This window comes from Neolamprologus multifasciatus, chromosome 10 (genome assembly GCF_963576455.1).
Source record: "Neolamprologus multifasciatus chromosome 10, fNeoMul1.2, whole genome shotgun sequence".
NCBI classification, from domain to species: domain Eukaryota; kingdom Metazoa; phylum Chordata; class Actinopteri; order Cichliformes; family Cichlidae; genus Neolamprologus; species Neolamprologus multifasciatus.
This window is the reverse complement of record NC_140448.1, coordinates 18,177,654-18,198,605: the sequence shown is the minus strand read 5'-3', so window position 1 is coordinate 18,198,605 and position 20,952 is coordinate 18,177,654. Positions and strand designations below refer to the sequence as shown.

The following is a 20,952-nucleotide window of genomic DNA, read 5'->3' as shown; positions in this document are numbered from 1 at the left end:
AACACAAACTGTATGTGCAACACCTACAGAGAATTGGTGCATATAAATGCAGAGGTAAACTAGTGATATGAAAAGAGCACTGCAGTCCTGTCACTTCCCAACATGCACTCAGCCACATCCCGACATTAGACAAAGGCCATTCTTACTTTCTGCTCCAGCAGAGCCCGCCGCAGAGACACCCTCTGCTCCAGCTCCCTTCTCTCCTTGTCGTGCTGTGCGTCTGTCTGCATCTTGATTTTGCTCTGGTAAGCATTGAGCAGCTCAAGCTCCTGCTGCAACTGCATCCTCAGCACCTGACACTCCGCCTCCTGAGCTTCATCCAACCGCAGCTAAGGGAGGGAGCAAAGAAACAGACCTACATAAACGGGTTCTTCTGTGGCTGTTATGCATTAAGAAAACATTAAAGATGCCCTTCACAAATATATTAAACAAATTAACTTTGAATAATGTATAGCTACATGCTCACTATGTTGCTCAGAAATGACTTGTGTTTGATAAATGTTGCAGATCTTCCTTTATGAAACTTACAGCCTGTGTGGAGAGCATTTCATTGATGGAGTGGTCATACTGCTCGGCGAGGATGGCCAGCTTCCTAGTCTGCTCCTCCTTCAGCCTCTTTAGGACAGCCTTGTGGTCGGACTTGGGTGTTGTCTCGAGCAGATGGTTCCTGAGGGCCTTGTACTGCCGAGTCTGCGTTTTGCAGGTCTCCTGAAACTGCTTCTTAATCTGAAGCTCCTTAGACTAAAGGGGAAAAATAAAAGTTGAATGAGATGAGATTAATTCCAGTTAAGTGTTGGTAGTAAATGATTTGTTAAAGGAAAAAGAAACAGTCCCCATCTTTCTGTGTACCTTCAGGCTTTTGGGCTGCTGCCGGACCTCCATGACATGCTTGCGCCTCAGCTCCCTCTCCCTCCTCTTATTGTACTCCAGCTGGTTAGTGAGCTCTGTCTGGTGCTGGGTGCGTATCAGCTCTGCCCGGGCCTTCTGGATTGTCGCCAGATGCCTGAACTCCAGCTCCTGCATGGACTCGTGATGCCTCAGCAGCATTGCATGCTCCAGATCCTTCTGCGTTTGACGTTTGTTCAGCTCCTAAACAAACAAACAAAAACTCAAATACGTATCATAAAACTGTGATATAAAGTGAGACTGCGTGCTGCTGGGTATCTGTTTCTCCCGTTTCTCTCCACACCTCTCTGGCCAGGTCCTGCTCCACATTGTGTCTGGCGATGAGGATCCTGCGTTTGAACCGCCTACACTCCAGCTCCAGATACTGCCTCTGTCTCCTCAGCAGGTTAGCCTCCTCCTCAGCCTGGAAATAAACATATTATGGTTTTGTAATAAATAACCATAGAACTCATACTGCCAAAAAAATAAATGAAAAAAATCAAAGAGACTCGGCAAATAAAGCTTTGTGGGGCAGGCGAGTAACAGTGCACATTGATGACCAAATTTAGGTAAAAATCTCACTTGTTCTTTGAAGGGTACATATTGAGCGATCCTCACCTGGAAGTGTTGGATGTTCTCTTTCTGCTTGGACAGCCACTCCTGCTTCTCTTTTTTTGGTGTTGACTGGTTCTCACTCAGCTCCTGCCACACAGGTGCAGGGATTCAGTTTGACACAAAAGCGTTTGAAGCCCTGCATTCCTTAACCTGCGCCAGTCAAAATTCACATCTCACAAATAACTATTTAAACCCACCTTCAAGCAAAAATAAATGAAGCGTGTTCCCGGTCTGTCTTAGATGATAATAAATTAAAAATATTTGAGTTCTCGACTGATGTAAAATGTGTTTTTGTTTTTACCCTGCTAGCAAAATGGGAAATGGGGGTGAGATCCACTGTACCCATGTCTTAATCATCCGGGCCACATGGACTTTAGGCTGGAAAATTACAAAATAATTCTCAATTTTCAGGAACCATTTGAATTTCCTCTCTTTCCTAAAATGGTGGAGGAGTCATGGTAATGTGAAGCGCACATGGTAAAATCTAGGCAGAACTGATTTTTCTGTCTGTGTTCAGACAGCAGTACCTTGTGAATGCTTTATGAGATACGGCAGCAATCTCCTCGTAAAGCTCGTCTTCTCTTCTTTTCAAACCCATTACAATTATGTCTCTTGCACAAACGGAGTTACAGTCATTTAAAAAGCACTTGTAAATTAGTAGATGGTGAGCTAATAACTCAATAAAACTGAGACAAACATTGAATGAAAAAGCAGCCAATGTCCAAAGAAAAACTGAAAATCTGCAGAACTACTGAGTCAGCCACATTGATAAATTACAAGTCTGGCTCAGTGGAAGCAAAATATAAAGAAATGATGGGTGACTCAGGACTTTTGTGCAGTACTGGATATTATAAATTTACTAATTATTATTTATATTAAATTATAATTAAATTATAATTATCTTTATTTAGTCTGATAAACAGGCTGCATTTATTATCTGCTGAGGCGGATGTGCGTTACCTCTTTGAGCTGCTCTTTGCGTAGTTTATACTCCCGCTTTTGCGACTCCAAGAAGCTGCTGAGCTCCTTCTTCTGCTGAACCTGGATGTGCTGCTGGAACTTCTTCTCATCGTTGGCAAACGTCTTCAGCTAAATCGAACATGAATGTAGTTTAATATCATAATGTGAGAGCATTTCGCTGTTGTCTCTACAGACTATTAATGTTTTTCCTCTGAATTAATATTTTAGTTTTGTTTGTCTACATACGTCTTTTTCCAGGGCCGCTTGATGTTTTTTAAGCAGCTTCTCCATCTCCTGGGTGAAGTTGTTCCTCTGACTCTCCAGCTCTTTGTCCAGCCTCAGCCTGTGCTCATCCATTTCCCCTTTCAGCTTGTTCTCCAGGGCCATTAGGTGCTTCTGATGTTGCCGCCTCATGCGTTTGTATCCTGACATCTGCTCCCTCAGCTCCGAGTCCTGCTCGTGTTCTTGCATCTCACGTGTCACCTACAATATGACGATGAAGAAGAATCATCAGAACGTTGTTGTTACACTAGGACATTCCACTTATCTGATTAGACACTTGTGCTTGTGAGTGGTAAATAAATCTACTTGCAAGTCTCCACCAAGGAATTTTAAACATTTGCTAAACATATAACACATAATATTTCAGTCCTTTTGTCAAATCAAAGGAAGGTTTAGTAAGCAAATGTGTTCTTACAAGTGATGCTGTGCGTATAGTGGCAAAGTGCTCTCTGTTGCGGTAGTGCTTCCTCGGGGCCTGAGCTGGTGTTGGCTGGGGCTCAGTGGGCTCACTGGTGGCCGCTTGTTCCAAAGAGAGACTCTCTTCTTCCTCCTGGAGGGGGGTAAGACAACAGAATAATTGAGAAGATACACTACACAGTGTAACCGTGGACAGAGCACATTCAAGACACTTGGAGCATTGACATGTATGCATGGACTGAGAGAGTGAAGTGATGTAACTTGAGCCCAAGCTCCCAGCAAAGCCATGTGAGGCTTTATTATAAACTGAGATCAGAAGAATCCACCTTTAAATTGTTAGCATGTGTCCGAGTCGTTTCACCTACCGGTTTGAGGTGTATGACTGAGCTGTTGGACATGACTGTGTGATCTCCTTCCATTAGGTCCAGCTCACTGCGGCTGTCCTGGGCTGCTTCATTCAGGCTGTTGACAGAGCTGCTCTGGGAGCTAGCGCTGATAGACATGCTGGGGATGGACTGATTACTGCCAACGCTGTTCACCGTTCCTGTCCGACCTCCACCAGGTTCCAGGTCCTGAAGACAAAGCCGAAAGAGTGGCGCAGAGAAAGATGGCGTGCGAGGGAACAAGAGGAAGAACGAAAGACACAGGAGACGCAGACAGACATGCATACAAACAAGGGCATTTAGAGTTACTGAGGAAAGCCCTTTTAAAGTGGCAAATTCAATTGTGTGCCCACATGAAGCCTGTTCTTGTCGCTCAAGTTTGGATGGTAGCCAGCAAACGTTCACACACCTCGTCTGCATCCTGGGCTTCTGAAGTGGGCCCATTGTGGGCCTCCTGAAGGAGGATCTTCTTCATCTTTCGGTACTGCAGGTTATCCAGTTCTCGTACGGCATCCTTGGTTCTCTGAATGAGGTCCATCAGCACAGAGTCTGGACGCTCACGTTGCAGAAACTCGTGCTGTGGGGCGGTGAAAGGAAAGTTACTTGCATGTCCATTTTTAACTGGTAGGTTTCTAAGTAACGTGACAAGAGACAGGGAAATAACATCAGAGAGCCTTAGTAAAAAAAAGGAAAAGAAAAAGAAACAGACTAACAAGACAAGCCTATAAAGAGTCCATAGTGTTACTGGTTATGCAAGTCATTTTTTTGCATTACATTTCAAATATTATGAATGTGATGATGGGATATTCAGTACTGCTAAAAGATATTGAATGCAAGTGATGAGGTCATAACCCTGGGATTTAATGGTAGGATGACTCACACCAGGCAAGGTTGTCTCATACTATGCCCGATCATTGCTGTCCCTTCTCCCTATGCCCCTAACCTCTATGCTGACCTGCACCGACAAAAGCCTTACAGCCCAGGCCTGGGTATACTGCTTCAGGATCAGCAACTCAAGAGCAACCACACCAGTTAAATTGGGGACAAAGATGCTCAGGCATTGATTGATTAGTGTCAATCTAAGAGTGATGATCCCATTGGTGTGTGTTTATGCCTGAATATTAATATGTATATTCTTTGTCTGCCAATGACACAAATTAATTGTTTTCAGGCAAAAAACAGGGGAAAATAAGCTGCATGTGTGAAGAATCTTTTCTTGACTGATCAAATATACTTACACGTGAGAAGTTCTACTGAAACACAAGTGAAGCTTGGATTTTTACACTGCAGTCTCATAACATTAGATGAAATTTGCAAGTTAGCGTATAATAATAAGTTACAGTATCTGCAAACAAAAGAAACACCTAAACGAACTGCTCTGTCATGGAAACCCATGCCATGAAGCTCCCAGCACACAGTTCCAAAACACTTCAACACTGCACTAATACTACTGACAGACTGAATTATCTAGGAGGGAAGTAATTTCACAAATAAAACTGCTGGAGCTTAACTTGCATCCTCTGTAAAAGCAGAGGGCTAGGCGTTTGATTATTATACACCTGTGACAACAACACTGAAAACACCGTAATTCAGAGGTCAAGAGGTGCAGCTTAATACCTTAATACTTTCTAGTTACTAATAACACTAGTTACTAATACTAGTTATTATTAATCTCTGTCTCTCTTCCACAGTGAGTCTTCTGTCTTGTCTCTCTCCCCTCTTGGACATCACATTTTGGGTTGTCTAGACCAAAATACAAAATTTTGCTCTACAGGGGACTGATACCCCTTACGAGGACGTTATACTGCCACTGTTCTATCAAAATTTAAAACAAATGTCCTAATATGTGGATCTCATTTTTCTCAGAAACAAAAATCAGGTAAAAAAATAAATAAATAAAAATCTGGTAATTCTTTGTTTTTACATTCATCGGGTCCCAATCAGCCCAAATAGCAAAAAGAAACTAAGAATGCCACAAAAGAGTTCGGGTCTTAGGAGGTTAAAGGAAGTTTTTCCTTCCCACTGTTGCCAAGTGCTTGCTCACAGGGGGGCGTCTGATTGTTGGGATTCTCTCTGTATTCATTGTAGGGTCTTTACCTTAAAATATAAAGCCCCTTGAGCGGTTGTGGTTTGGCACTAACCCTAAGCCCAAGATCCTCAAAAGGAACATGTGTTATATTAGTTAGTCAGAGATAAAAAGTTAACCCTTAATATATAAAATTAAAATCCCAGAATGAGTGCGACAATAGTTAAAATGTCAGCGCATAAGCTACATTTTGACAATGACTCTTCCTACCATGTGCCTGCTTACCAGAAAGCCCATGTATAAGGGGAAGAAATGTGCACAAGAGCAGATCATCCAGACGACTGTCTGTGAAGCTATGACAGTTATGACAGCTAAGAATAATACCCAGGTAGATAAAGTCACGGATTTCCTCATAAGATTAAAAGGCATTTGCTACGCACTTTAATGCTGGGCATACACTGTGCCATTTTTGGCTTATTTTGAGCCGATTTTTCAGTCGTGCAACCGTTTTGGTGATCGGCCCGAGTTTCGGGCTTCATCGTGTGTCGTGCATCGTGTAGTATACGTGGGGTAACGAGAAGCTTTTCTGTTATAACCTTAATTTTATGGACGCACAGTGTGAGCACTCAGATCGCATCACAGCATCGGGCCGTATAGTGTGAGACCCTGCATCATGACCTACGAACTTCTAACCCCTGCGAGTTAATCGTGCCGTTTGAGCAGAAGCTGAATAACGCGACTGAAATAAATCGATGGTTAAGTTGGGCTACAAGTCACATACAGGAAAACCACACTAAGCAGCAGCTAAAAACACATTTCAGCTGATCTTGAGATAGGCACAGTTTTAGAAGTTGACATTTAAAACAAAAACAAAAAAAACAAAAAGACAATGTGCAGTGTTTTCATACCCTAAGGACAACTTCCATTAGCAACAGAGAGTCTATTAGCAGGCTAAGCGACAGCTGCTCAGTGACTTAACGATGGACACTGAAGTCACATCTCCATAGTAATTACACCAAGCTCTGTGTGCATGTGTGTGTGTCTCTGTCAGTTTATCCGGAAACGGAGGATTAAAGAATCAAAATAGAAGCTTATGTGAGGAGAGAACAAAGTGCAAACATCACAGGGAGCTTCATCACCAGAGGGCTCGTCAGTATCACATCTTAGCACAGTGACCCTGCTGCTCTCTGTCTCTGTGTTGCAGTGTACGGTACATCAGCACATGTGCGCACACTTACACCCAACATGTCGTCAGAGTGCGGTCGGTCCTGGGGGATTTTCTGAAGGCAAGAATCGATAAAGTTTCTAAAATCTTCTGACCTGGAACAAAGACGAGGAGAAGAGAGACTGTCAAAAAACAACGACACAGAGAGTGGGCATCAAAAACAAACATCATTATTTCAGCTACAAAACACTAGATATAGATAGAATAACTCTCTGCTGACATCCCCAGCAGACGTCTGAATTTAACTACACAGACAATAAACTGTGTGAGTGCATGTGTGACACCTCACCATTCACTGGACTGCAGCGTGGGGCTCTCATTCTGCGCTATGTGGTATAAGGCACTCATTGCATTCATGTTAAACAAGGGAGGCTTCCTCTCCGCTGGAACAGAACGACATCAGTCAGATACCAATTTAATTACAGGGTGACTGGTGTGAGTAAGTGAAGGGTTAACGCTGCCTTTCACAACTGATGAGAAGTAAAAAATACCCAACTGTGATCAGTAAACACTACTGATGCAACAAAACATCACAATCACTTTGTCAGGGAGAGCAAATCCTTAATCTTTCATTTCCAGTAAAAGTAACTTTCTCCTGCTGTTACATTTTTATTGATACAATAGAGGTCGCGTGGTGCTACACTATTAGCACTAGCACCACACAACAAGTTAAGATAACTGTTGATTCTATATTAGCCCACAGGTGTGAGGTAAATAAAGTTAAGACACATAGAATAAAGCACTGTATGAATGTCTGGTTAAATGTGGGTTGCAGGTTAAAGTGCTTTGAGTGCTCAACAAGACTAGAAAATTAGCTTTATAAATGTCAGTTCAATCATACAAACACACTGTCACTCACCTAATTCTATACAGGTAATCCCTAAGGACCAGACGTCCACCTTTCCATCATACTGGCCTTCATCCATAGCTAGAATCACCTCTGGGGCCATCCTGGATAAATTCAAGGAAAAACATAAATCAGGACAAGGGATCAGACAAAAAGCCACACAATATAAATATATGGTAAATTAATAGTAAATAAGGCAAGGTCGAAATCCTTATCATATGCTGTTACTGATTACAGTATCAAAGCATTTGACTATATCGGCAGGGTATGAATGTGAAAATATACAATCAGTTCTGGTCAATCGCTGCTTTTAACAGACACCCACTTAAAGAGTCGATAAATTCAGTTTTGGTTTAGGCACGCAAAACATACACACACGCACACTTACACTTTAACTTCATACAGATTTCACTTACCAATATGGCGTTCCCACAAAAGAGTTGGCAGGTGAGGCAATGGAGGCAGAGCCAAAATCTGCCAGTTTGACTTGGCCAGGCTCAGTCAGCAGGATGTTGCCAGCTTTCACATCCCTGAGAGAGAGAGAGAGAGTGTGTGAGAGTGAGAGAGTGTGTGAGAGAGAGAGAACATCACAGCATGTGGATAAGTGGAGAGATGTAGTGTTTACAGTTGCTTCCTAAGATACTTAAAATATCATAAAATAAAATAAACAGTTGATGGAGGACCTCACTCACCTGTGGATCATATTATGGGAATGAAGGTAGGCCAGCCCCTGCAGAGCACCATGTGTGATGGCAGCAATCTCAACTTCTTGTAAAGGTTTTTTATGAACTGTAGGAAAACAACCAGAACAATGTGAACTCACTCAAATATCCACATGTCATTTAGAAGAGTAAAAACAATTGTTTGCTCCTCACCTTCTAGCAGGTCAGAGGCCGAGCCAAGACAGTACTCCATCACCAGCTGGAAACATGACATCATTTTAAGAATAGCGGTGCTAGGCAGTGTGAGATTATGCATGCCTGTAAACTAGACTCACCCATGCTGTGTGCTCACGGAGGTAACATCCTTTATATTCTATACTGTTGGGGTGCCGGATCCTTTGGAGGAACTTCACCTCCTTTATGATGTCCTGCCATTTCTGTTGGGGAAATAAAGATTTAAATGGCAATCGTTGACTGGCTTAACGAACCAGAGGTGGCTGTGTCTGCAGCAAAGTTACTGATTCAGTGAAAGTGAATTCCACTTTGCTGGAAGCTCAGAAACAGCACAATGTTCACCTATAACGTTCTTTCTATATTTGGATTTGGACTATTTGGCATCAATGCCTCATGATTTGCTGCATCAATTTGTGTTTTTTTGATCTATTTTCTGGCCACAATTTTCTCACCTCATTAGACTGTTTGCCACTGTAGGACATCTTTTTAATTGCCACCACCTCGTTTGTGCGCACATCCCGTGCCTGGGAAACGAGAAGGACACTGTTGCTACATGCTGCAATCAGAACATACACTGTAACATTAATTATCTGCATTTGACATGTTGTTTATCAAGATCTCTTTAAAAGATGGAAGTAACTTTCGAGTCTGAAAAATGAAGCCAGGAGTATATTTAACCTATATTCTCTATAATGGCCAAAAGGCAGGGACACCTCTGAGGACATTTACATCCAAATAAACACTTTCCTGTGGAGTTTATGGGCTCAGTGTTACACGATTTAACTGATTTTATCACTTTTTAAAGTGTACAGTTTTTTTTTAACCACTCATCTAATCCAAAGTGATTCTGTCTTTTGTTTGTGTCAGAGTAAAGATGCAGTTCCCTTACAAAGTAGACGGCGCCAAAGCTGCCATGGCCAATTTCTCGGAGGTCGGAGAAAAGCTTCTCTGGATCTTCTTTGAAGAAAAGCTCAGCCACCTCCGGATCCTTGAGGCTCCCTGCCCTTACGGAGGAGGGCATCCTGGTTAATGTAGTCCCTTATCACCCACGCAAAGGCGATGGGACTATCTGGCTGCTGAGCTATGGCAAAGCAGCTGAAGATTCATCTGCGGTAATCGATGACCCTAAGGAACCAGTACATGGGCGCCTGCATGGACAAAAAAATGAGACAGAGACAGCGAGATGTGTTAGCAAGGACAAGATGAAACACATTGATCCTGCAGAGGAGGAACAAGAGTTTGACGATACCAGCAAGATGAGTCAAAGACCTTCAAAGAGGAAAGAAGGAAATCTGAGCACAACTTTGACCTAAAAGAAAGCAAAAATGAAATATTTTCTCAAACGCTTGTTTGCTCACAGGGTGACAGGGCCAGAATATAGCTTTATATTTCATGAAAAGAAAAACACAAAAGACCGAGTTGGTCAGAAAGGTCACCTCTGAACTATATTATACTTGGTGATTTTGGCCTTCAGCTACTGACACTAATTTAACCGCTGAGTCATCACTAGCACTGCCTCAGCAATTACTGTAGATCTTTAAACTACTGGGATGACTGGACAATACAAATATTCCAACACAAGAATTGATTTCATGTCCACTGCTATGAGCTGGCCTGCAGAAATGAAGGGTGAGCTGCACTGACTGATCAATCCTGGCATAGGGCTAAATATTTTGCATCATCGGACTCACAACTAACACATTTACATATGCAAGATTAATACTGTTTACAAGCCTCATTCAAATTATGTACTGCACGTTTAGTATGCTGAGTGAATGTGAATGCTGCGAATGTTTCCCCTCGTTAATCACTTAAGAAGGTATTGTTAAAAAATATAATCAAGTGTTGCTACTAGGGATGCACCGATACCGATATCGGGTATCTGCCTCGATACCACATTTTCTAAAGTACTTGTACTCGTTAAAAGTCCCCCGATACCGAGGACCGATACCACGGTCTGAGACCTGTCTATGTTTGAGCTGCATGTAAGGGGTTAATCACAGGCGCCGAGTGCCTGCCCCCAGGCCCCGAGTGCCCGCCCCCAGGCCCTGGCTGCAGCTCAGAGCGGGGAGAAGGCGAGGCGAGACAAGTCAGCCGCGTGGAACTATTTCAAAGTGAACGAAACGCGAAAACAAAGGCGGACTGCAAATTGTGCTCAGCGAAATTGTCCAGAGGAGGCTCAAAAGGTAGCGCATTTAACACAAGCAATTTAATCAAGCACCTAAAATGCCAACACGACAACGAGTACAAAGAGTTTACCCATGCTTATTAGCACAGAGGAGCATAGCTGATGCTATAGCAGTGGGACGGAAAATAGTTGGGCATTTTAAACATTCCGCCTTAGCCTACTCCCACCTCGAGGACATTCAGGGACAGCTCAACCAGCCAATAAAGAGACTGCAGCAGGACGTACAGACGCGCTGGAACAGCACGTATTACATGCTCCAGTCCCTCATTGAGCAAAAGCGAGTGCTGGGGGTGTCCGAGCACGAACTCCCTGACTATCTCACCGCTCACCAATGGGCTCTTATGGAGACGACTGTTACCATCCTCGCCCCCTTTGAGGAACTAACTAAAAAAGTTAGCAGCTACAACGCACTAGCCTCTGATGTCATCCCAGCTGTGACTGTGCTAGTAAGACTTCTAAACAGAGAAACAGATGAACAAATTTAAAATTAAATTTTGTTTTTTTATAATTATTTATTCTGTAATATGTTGCATACAACATGCTTTTCATTTTAATTCATTTTAGTCCCTTGTTTGTTTGTTTTTTGTTAAATTATAGGACTAAAGCTGTTACCTGCAAATTTAAATCATGTTTTTATTAAGTACTCGGTATCGGTATCGGCGAGTACCGAAATGCAAGTACTCGTACTTGTTTCCAAAAAAGTGGTATTGGTGCATCCCTAGTTGCTACCACTCTTTAATAACGAGAATTAAAGTAGGCTTCATGCAAACTTTTTGAAAGTTTGTATAAAAATTCTCTCACCTACATGTTGCCTTGTGAGTTTGGATTATAGGTTTTTTTTCTCTTTTGCTTGAATTTAAAATTCATTTTTAAAATCAGAGGCTTTAACTTTTGCTGCTGTGTTTTTGGCAGTTACATAACTACGAGTGGAGATCAACACGCCTGCTGAGACCCTGTTTTCTGATCTTCAATCATGTTCTCACAGAGCAAACTAATTTACCATGTGTGAAATTCTGTTTTAGAGGTCCGGGGTTTACACAAACAAAAATGTTGGTAAATCCAGACGGCCGTGAGTAGTGAAAGGGTGGGGTGGTAAAAATCTTTAGTATTTATAATAACAGCAGTATGTACAACCTCAACAACTCTGTGAATTAAATTCCCCAACATCTGTCCTGTTGAAAAAGCTATCCAGCTGACTGTTAAAAAAAAGAAAAGAAAGAAAAATAATGGGGAAACAGAGTCCTCAAAGACAAATATTTTGGACAGAATGAAATACAAACTGTTAATATAAACATGCTTAAGTAAGAAAAACAGAGGTCCAGTCTTATTCTATTGGATTCTAGTGAAGAGAGATTCAGATTTTTCTAATTCTGCCATAATGAAAAAAAGCAAATAAGCTTAAAGATTTGCTGTTAAGCAAACTTTTAAGCTTCATCAACAATAAACAGGGGTCAATTTAACTATACACGAAACATTTAATATACAGGTATTGACATTTTGCATACATGTGACCACTATCCATGGGACATTAACTTCTAAGCCAGTAGAAGTAGTTGAAGTCTGATAGCAGTTGCTGGAAACATAAGTGCTCAAGCCCCATTCACACCTGTCAGTGACTGCTTGGCAACCACCTGTCGCTACCAAAAAGAATGCATTTTCCAACCAGTTGGCAAAAACCTCCTTGTGATTGCTTTGGTTGCTACCATATTGTGAGATTGCCTGTAGATTGTATCAATGTGACAGATTTGTCTACAAATACTGGCCAGCCGCTCTGCTCTCCGTTTGGGAGTGTGGGACACAACCCGGGAATGGAGAAGGTTTGCCTTCAAAAGTAAAAGTTGCACCTTTTGCAACATGTTGACTACAGCGCTAAGGCACAACTTTTATTCTGAAGCTAAACCTTCTCTATTTCTCATTTGGCTGGTAGTTAGGGAGTATTTGAAGACAAATATGGAAAGATATTTTTGGTGCAGCACCTTCTTTGCAATCAATTTCACTGAGCGACAGCCAACAAACTCCAGGAACCACTTGCCAACCAGTTGTGGAATTAACATTGTTCCATAGCAACCAGTGATTATATCACATGCAATATGGTAGACAACTCTTAAGTACATACTTGACATCATGCATGGAACCTCAACAGCAAGGTTTTACTTGGTGTGAGATGCTAATGTGAACTTGTGTGAATTTCCCAAAATACACATGACATCCAGTCTCATGTTGGTCAAAGGGCCAACAGGAGTGCTGGACTGCCAAAGAAAAGCGAAACTATGCATTAGTGTTCCAATGAAAGGCAGTGCATAACATCTTCATGTCATGTGTTGCCAATCAAGCTCATCAACATTTTTCAGTAACTATATGTAGCATGTACACAAAAACATCTACATGTGGCAGTTTTACCGCATTAAAAAAAGCAGATGGCACGGCCATGTTAACTTTAAAGTTAACGCTTAGAGATGTGATTACACATGTACCGTGTACTCTGAGATTTTGGGGATTTTGTGCGTGAAAGTAGAAAAGCTTCAAACCAGTGTTGCTGACAAATTAAGAAAAATATCAGCTCTAACCTAAAAGCTCGTCGCAAAGTCAGAACGATATACTGACAAAGCATTCGGAGCAGTAGCAACAACCAAAAATGTTAACAACAGTCTGCTGTCAAAGTTTTCTGTAACTTTTCCTAAACCACAATGATTTTTTCTAGCAGACATGTGACTACGATTCCTCATAAATGCACCACACTGATCTCACAGATTGCTACAATGCACGGCTACAACATTACATGCTAACAAGCCTTTTATTTCTATTTAACGTAAGCAATATTAACAAAGTCATTGATATATATTTTATTATATATTTAAAACTGACTAGAATGAAAAAATTTTAGTCATTACATTAAAAAAAAAAAATAGAAAAATAAAACATAAAAAACATACAACAAAAACCCAAATAAATAATCTACTCTTAGGGTTTTTTTTTAAATCAAAATAAATAAATTATTATTAAACTTATTAGATGCATAACAATAACATATTTTGGCAAACTATACTTATAGAAGTGATACTTGGCGGCACTTTCTATAGGTGAGTATATTTGGTAGTGTTGAATGGCAGCTTTGAAACAAACTTTATTCTCTCAACAGTTTAAAAACAAACAAACAACAAACACCTATTAGCTTAATCTTTACCTCACTTGTTTTCTTACATCTGTGCGTGACGGAGCTGCTTGAGCCCCATACTCAATAAATGCCAAACACAGAAGTATTGTGACCAGAAATAAACACAGATGCCTCATTTTGCTGAACCTTTGCACTCTTTTTTTGATCCCCCATCTGTCTTTACTGTACTGATGAAAGCAGCCATAGAGCCCCTCACAGCTGTTAATGTTCGGTGATAGTACTTACTACCCTGCATTACTCAGCAGACCCTTTAGGCATCACTCACACAGCCCTAGAGATCTGTTGAAACCAACTGGCAGCAACTGGTGACAAGGGAAAAGTATGGTTTCTGGAACCGGATGGTCAGTGGTTGCTGAAGGTTGTTGGCATTCGCTAGCATGAAATTGATGACAGAGAGGTATACGGTCCTGTACTGAAAATTGCTTTACATTGCTCTGGTCACTAGCAAGTTGCTGTGGTCATCAGTAATTTATATGGAAGATGCCATCCTGTTTGGAAACATTTGGAAACTATTCACCGAGCAATAGTGTGAAAGGTGAGATACAAAATGGAAAAGATCATCCTTCAAAGTAAAATTTCTTGGTTCTATTGGTAAGGCACAACTTTAACTTTGAAGGCAAACGTTTTCTGTTTCTGGTTTGTGTTGTGCCTTTTAGTCTCACTCCCACCTGGCGAGTATTTTCCAAGTGTTTGCAGACATGTCACCCTTTTTTCAAGTGCACCTAGAATATATGGTGTTTGCAGACATGTTGGTATCTTCCATGTAAACTACAGAGGACCACAGCAAAGCAATCACGAATCAATAACTCAATAACCAACCAGGGAATACATATTACAAATTAATACACAACAACTGGCATCTAGACCTGTGTGATTAAGGCTTTAGTGGTGTTATTTGGTAAATTTGCAGTTACTAGTTTTCCAAACTATATACATTCTAATTACTTAAATTTTCCATGTTAAATATAATTCAGTGTAAATGACTTATATATTTTTTAACCGCATTAGAACTGTACCTGATAAGTATGGCCAATTAATGCAATCACTGTCTCAGTGGAACCTTTAAAGCTACAACTTTTGACTATTCACCGTCATGGTGGTATTTAGAAAATGTGTGCCATCCAGGAAGTTAAAACTGGTACATCTGGTATACCGTCTAGCAGTTAGAAAGGTAACAGAAAGGCAATACAAAGGTAACTACATAATTTCTCAATAGTGTTTTGCAGTGGTCATTTATTACAATGGTAATTTTTTCCCCTCTCATGCTAGATGCTTTTCTATTCACATAATTATTACACTTTAAAATGTAAAAGATGCAGGTTTTCTGTTAGTGTAATGAAGCATAACTTAAAAAAACAGCAGTTAAAATGGTTAATTGCAATTAGGGCTGGGGCATACCGTTCACGGTAATACCGATATAATGTTGGGCAAAGATAAGAAAATGAAATATCGCGATAGAATATGGGTAAACCTGCTTTGTATTTTTGTATTTCATTGTGGAAAATAATAAATATATTAAACACTAGACTATGGGTGAAACGCACATGCGCGGTGCCTTTGTTTTCATACGCACATGGCGGAAAAAGCATGGCGGCGACGGAGAATGACAATGGCGAAAGCGGATCGTTGAATGAAACGGATGAACCAGAATTGGTTTGTAAAAATGCTGCAACTTCAGTGGTGTGGAACTGGTTTAGCTTTTGTCTGTCAGATACACAACAAAGCACTATTTTTGGTAGCGCATGCTAGCGGGCCATCATTATTACCATGTTTTTTGGAAAATATGGCACACTTAAAATCAATCCTTTGATTTTTCTGAAAATCGACAGTGCCCCTTATAATCCCGTGTGCCTTATGTATGAATTCTGGCTGTGTTTACTGATCTTGAAACGATTTTATGTCGTGCACGGCGCTCGAAAATCTGTCAAATGTTTTAGTACGACTTTGCTAAGCTACGAACCCGCACTGCTTGATGGATTGTCGGAGCATTACGGCTATCGTAGGCAGGAGCCTATATATGTATATATTTTAGCATTACAGGGGAAATACAGAAACAAAAGGAGCAAAGATTAATTCTAATTTAAATAACACTGCAGAGAAGAGCGAATCAAGCACTGAACGCTGTTACATGACTAAATCTGGAAAAATCTGAGCTGCATTGCTAGATGTGTGTAAGCACATGCAATTATTAAGAGGAGAAGTGCTGGACACTGTTCTGCTTTACTGCTTGAGAAAATGGATTCTCTCTTGAAGAGTTATGCGAATTGATTTCTTCTGCACTGTAAAAATCACCATGATGCCTAATGAAGACGCAAGCAATACACAAACCTAAGTAGCAATGGGTGTGATTGAGAAGCGGGGGGAGAGAGAAAGAGCGAGAGAGAAATGGAGAAGGATAATAAATAATCAAATAAGTTATTGATTCCATAGTGAATTTCTCTCAGCTCCACAGGATTAGCTACAGAGGAGCAATGCTGTGGTGGACGGCTCACCAACAGCAGAGAAAAATATGTACAGGATGTTCCAAAGAATTTTAATAAAAGCCAATTGAAACCCATCCTAAAACATCCATTACTACAACATAACATATTTTAATTACTGTTATTAATTAGACTCCAATTAACCTTTTTTATTCTTGAAAGTGGATGATTCATAGTCTTATTTGGCAAGCTGCAATTACACCAATAATGGCTTTTAATACAAAATGTAATACCAGATTAAGTAGGAAGGTTAACATTGCTCCACATGTTCTGCCAGCCACCACATTAAACATACTGTTGGAGCGATTACTCTTCCTTAGTTCCTCAACACATCCATGTTACACCCACATGCTTGTGTTTAGTTATTTTTGGGCGATCACACCCCCTCACTGCCTACTGTACTTGACTGGAGTTATTAACCAGAATACCTATGATCACCTATGGATATGCTTCCCCCCCTCAACAGAACTGTGGGAATTTAATAGTTTCGTTATGTTTGTTATATATACACACATATTCATACAAATGGTGCCTAGAAGATGCTTTATGCTGTACTGTTAAATAATTCAAAATAGGAATGCACTTAGTTGATACATCTCATGACGTGATCATGTATCAGCCTGATGTAACTGGTCCTAGTGAACTACTCCTTATTCATTTCTTAGAACATTCTCAAAACACACGCTTAATTAACACACAATAATTAAAATCTTCTCAAGCCCAAAAGAGAAGCATGATTGTAGTTACAGCTCATAAACGACCCCAGTCAGGCCCAGTGAGGTACTAATTTTAAAAATGAAAAATTAAATCTGTCATGTGTAACTCATCTGTGCTTGAACCAGTCAACAAACTGAGTTTATGCTTTGTTAATTACTCAGCCGCCCCATTAAGAAGAAAAACAATAACAACAGCACTGCAATATCATATAACTGTTTGTTCAGAGAAAATGTTAATTTAATGAACTGCATGTGATGTTATTATGTTGGCTTACACACAACATTTGTATCCCTCTGGGATGAAGGGTGGGGTGTCCAAGCTCCTGCCTCCCAGACCGATTACAGATTGTGGCTTGCACTGAGTGGAAGAAGTGAACGCTCTCTAGCTAAGCTACCTAATGTCAACAACACATCTCAATTTCTCGTGCCATCGCAAAGCTGGTGATGGAGAGGAGAGACGCAGTGACCAAACACTAAGAAGACTGAACCATCCAGTTTCTATCACAAAGCTCTATTTACACCCCTCCAGTTGCGACAAGTGTCAGGAGCGTCAACGACATGCCACAGTTACTCTGAACAAGAGAAGGGAAAACAAATGCATTTAAAATGGCCCCTTTAAAAGCAAATACGGGCATCCACGCACCAAAATGCTTATACGTCTCAGTGGATGTGGGTCGTCAAAACGGATGGGCTGCTTGGTCTAAGGACATTTTGGATTTGAGAATATGCATGAGTTCTGATAACATTAGATTACTACCTAATCTACAGGTCACATCTTAAATTCATCTGATTCCTGATCCATTTACTGTGCTGAAATAAAAGCAGATCTCAATGGGTTATCAACAACAGAACAGGTGAATTTTGGAGTCTGAAAAAGCAACCAGAGCAGGAAAAATGGGCTTGCGTGTGACTCAAAAGGTGTACAAAAGCTCAACTGCTAGAAGTTTAGCGTCATTGCAGTGCATTGCACAACTGTCAGAAAAACATGCTAGCCCTAATATGAAGAGCTGATAAGCTTTAAGGCATACACTTCCATAGATTACACAATTTGGCACCATTTCCTTATACAAACTACTTCTTCATTCACATCCCTTACTTAAAATATGGTCAAATAGACTCTTTAAACCTTCAGTTAATTGTAATCAAAATAATTAGCAAAATCTGAGAGTGAACTTAAAGATTATGATTGGTTAGGATGCACAATGTCAATCTTGAGACATTTTTGTCTCATTTTAAAGTTTGTATCCTCAGTTGATCACCTGAAAACAATAAAATAAATGTGCCTCCCTACCCCCGACTTCTTGCTCTCACTCTGACTCATCAAATATGTTGTTGGTCTCCAAGTGTTAAGCAACCACCTTCAATTACAGACGTCTCCCCTTATTTCTCCTTATTGTGGGAAAAAAAATCTCATTAAAAGATGAGTCTTATTATCTGTGTCACTGACCACCGCTGATGTCAAAAGATTTTTAAAACACACCCATGATGCACACAGATGTAATATATATATTTTAAAAAGGTATAGGTGCTACGGTTTACATCTCCAGCATCTCCACGATCATATCATTTTTCCCCTCTCTACCATACTACTGAATGTTGAACACCACAAACGGAACCTGAGGATCACTATCATGTGAGTAGCCCTCACTTATACCAGCTAAAAAAAGATTAAATACAATAATAAGGCACTGTACAATCAATAAGCTAAGTAAGGTTCATGGTATTACATGTGAAAGCGTATTATATATTATTTACTACAATAAGGCAAGACTACTACTGGCTGCCTTTGATCTCAACTTGAGCAACCACTGCAGGCTTTGCTCTGGTGTCTAATCCAGTTTTCCTGAGGGTGCTTAAATCCATTATGCAGTTTGCTCATATTCAACATCACCCTGATATAACACTGGCAGGCAAGAAAACAACTTTTTAAGGGCTTCTCCAGCAATCAAGACACTGTGCACCACTCAGTGGTTTGTAGCTTGACAGTGTGAACGCACTGTTGTTCTGACAGTCATGCAGACATGTAAATGAACAACTGGCAGGTGATCAGATGAGACCAAGTTATAATGAACCTGGAAAGCAGACAGACAGGCAGCCTGCCAGAAAAATTAGTGATCAGTGAGTAGCAGAGAAAGTCCTGCTACATTGCACACAAACATCTAGAGAAGGCATGTCAGCCACCAAGCCTGGGACATTTGAGAAATCACACCAAACGAAGCGCAACGCCTTGGATGCATGATGAACTTGGTGCCACAACTCTGGCGTTACTGAACCACATTCAGTGCCGTGTAGCCTCCGTGTGCGGCTGGTGTTCTGTGCAATGCATAAGTTAGGCGACAAAGACGCAGATAAGCCAGGCAGAAGGGAAGCTTGCCGAGTAATATCCACTGTTACGCAATATCAACACTGAAAACTGAAGAATGCGATTCACGTCAATGCACTAAAAAAAAAAAAAAAAAACACCAGCCGCCGACCGAGGTGAGCGCTACCCGTTCTCGCACACGGCAACGATGATTTGTCAGACTCTGCTGGCCAACGCCGCTTGTAAACACAAAGCCAGTGAAAGCAACTTACGTGCGACATACATAGGATGAGCCTGGACCAATGTCACCTACCGCCACACTGCATAGCTTTTCAGACAGTACGATGTCCCTTAGAGGTAAACAAACTTGCCAAGCAGACACCCTCCTCTCCTCAGAGGCGAGTTTCACTCAGTGTTGCCGTACAGCCACAGTGGACAAAAACAAAACGAGGGAGTGGCACTGCTTTCAACCATAGTTGCATAAAGCGGATTAGCATGCTAAAGCAGCTAGCTAACGCTGCTTAGGTAAAGCAATCTGTGCCCATCCTTTTACTACCATGATAACAACTCTCGATTTAGCTCCCCAGCATTTCCCCTTGTACATTTGGATCAATTAGAGACATGTCACGTCGCCATTAAAAACATACTGTCTTCATACTAACAATGGGTAACTCAACTTGCCCAATAAGCGGACTAAAAAAATCTGTTGATGTGACACACTGTAGAAGTTGTGACAGCAACTTTTGGTTAGCTGGAAAATAGCATCCAATTTGGCTGGCTAACTCGTATGCTAAGATATATTGAAATTAAGCTCCGTTGCAGTATATAGCGTTGGGAGAACAAATCAACACACACAGAGTAAACGTTAGCAGAACGCTAAAGTTGGTTATCAACTCACCTTGTCAAGAAAAGAAAAATGAATCCAAACAGGTTGAGATGAAGTGGGGGTATGAACGGCTGCTTAATCCGGTTACTCGGAAACAGAGCAGGGCAAGGTGTCTGTGGCTAAATCACGGGCAGGCAAAGCAATCCGGGCAAATCAGAGTGCGGAATTCGCTAGCCGATAAGTTAGCAATGCTAATTCGCTAATCTAACCGTATAATTGCCCTACCCAAATACAGACGGTCATTCTGCCCAGCCCGATTATTCTCCTTAGCAATAACCGATTTTCGTCAGCAAGTAAAATAATAAATATTTATATGAAAGCGAAGCAAAGAGCTGAGCTGGATAACGACTGACTGCCAAGCTTAAACTGTCACAACGAGCTGCAGGGAAGGCAGGCAGGGTACTGGCCAACCAGCTAGCTGCTAACGTTAGGAAGCAGCTAGCAAAGTTTCTTTACGAATAAGCAGTTCCCCAAAAATGGCGGCGGAGAGAATCACCTCCCTTCCACCGTGAAGGAACCGAGGAGCTAATGAAACAAACAGGAGTCGGAGCGGCTCAGGAGCCAGCTTTAACTGAAGCGAGAGTACACGTGTGACAGTTTTGGAGGTGGGGGGGTGGGGGACTCGCCGAGGTTGTCCTGCTGCACCCCGCGGGCTAAATGTTGCCCCCT

General features: G+C 41.2%; 1 protein-coding gene across 3 annotated transcripts in view; it reads right to left on the bottom strand.

Annotated features, from left to right (window-relative positions):
* Positions 1-20,952, bottom strand: part of LOC146510028 (serine/threonine-protein kinase TAO1-like) — a 24,980-nt gene extending 4,028 nt beyond the window's left edge. The window contains exons 1-20 of one of the 3 annotated variants that reach the window (XM_085174496.1): positions 20,296-20,952; positions 9,426-9,684; positions 8,989-9,060; positions 8,638-8,739; positions 8,516-8,561; positions 8,333-8,429; positions 8,057-8,170; positions 7,653-7,744; positions 7,083-7,176; positions 6,807-6,888; positions 3,952-4,119; positions 3,525-3,731; positions 3,158-3,292; positions 2,707-2,943; positions 2,461-2,589; positions 1,504-1,587; positions 1,190-1,309; positions 850-1,089; positions 529-741; positions 147-329 (exon numbers count right to left, since the gene is read on the bottom strand). In XM_085174496.1, coding sequence (XP_085030622.1) covers positions 147-329; positions 529-741; positions 850-1,089; positions 1,190-1,309; positions 1,504-1,587; positions 2,461-2,589; positions 2,707-2,943; positions 3,158-3,292; positions 3,525-3,731; positions 3,952-4,119; positions 6,807-6,888; positions 7,083-7,176; positions 7,653-7,744; positions 8,057-8,170; positions 8,333-8,429; positions 8,516-8,561; positions 8,638-8,739; positions 8,989-9,060; positions 9,426-9,557 — 2,547 coding nt within the window. In that variant the 5' untranslated portion in view covers positions 9,558-9,684; positions 20,296-20,952. The other 2 variants (XM_085174498.1, XM_085174497.1) reach the window with 2 other exon arrangements.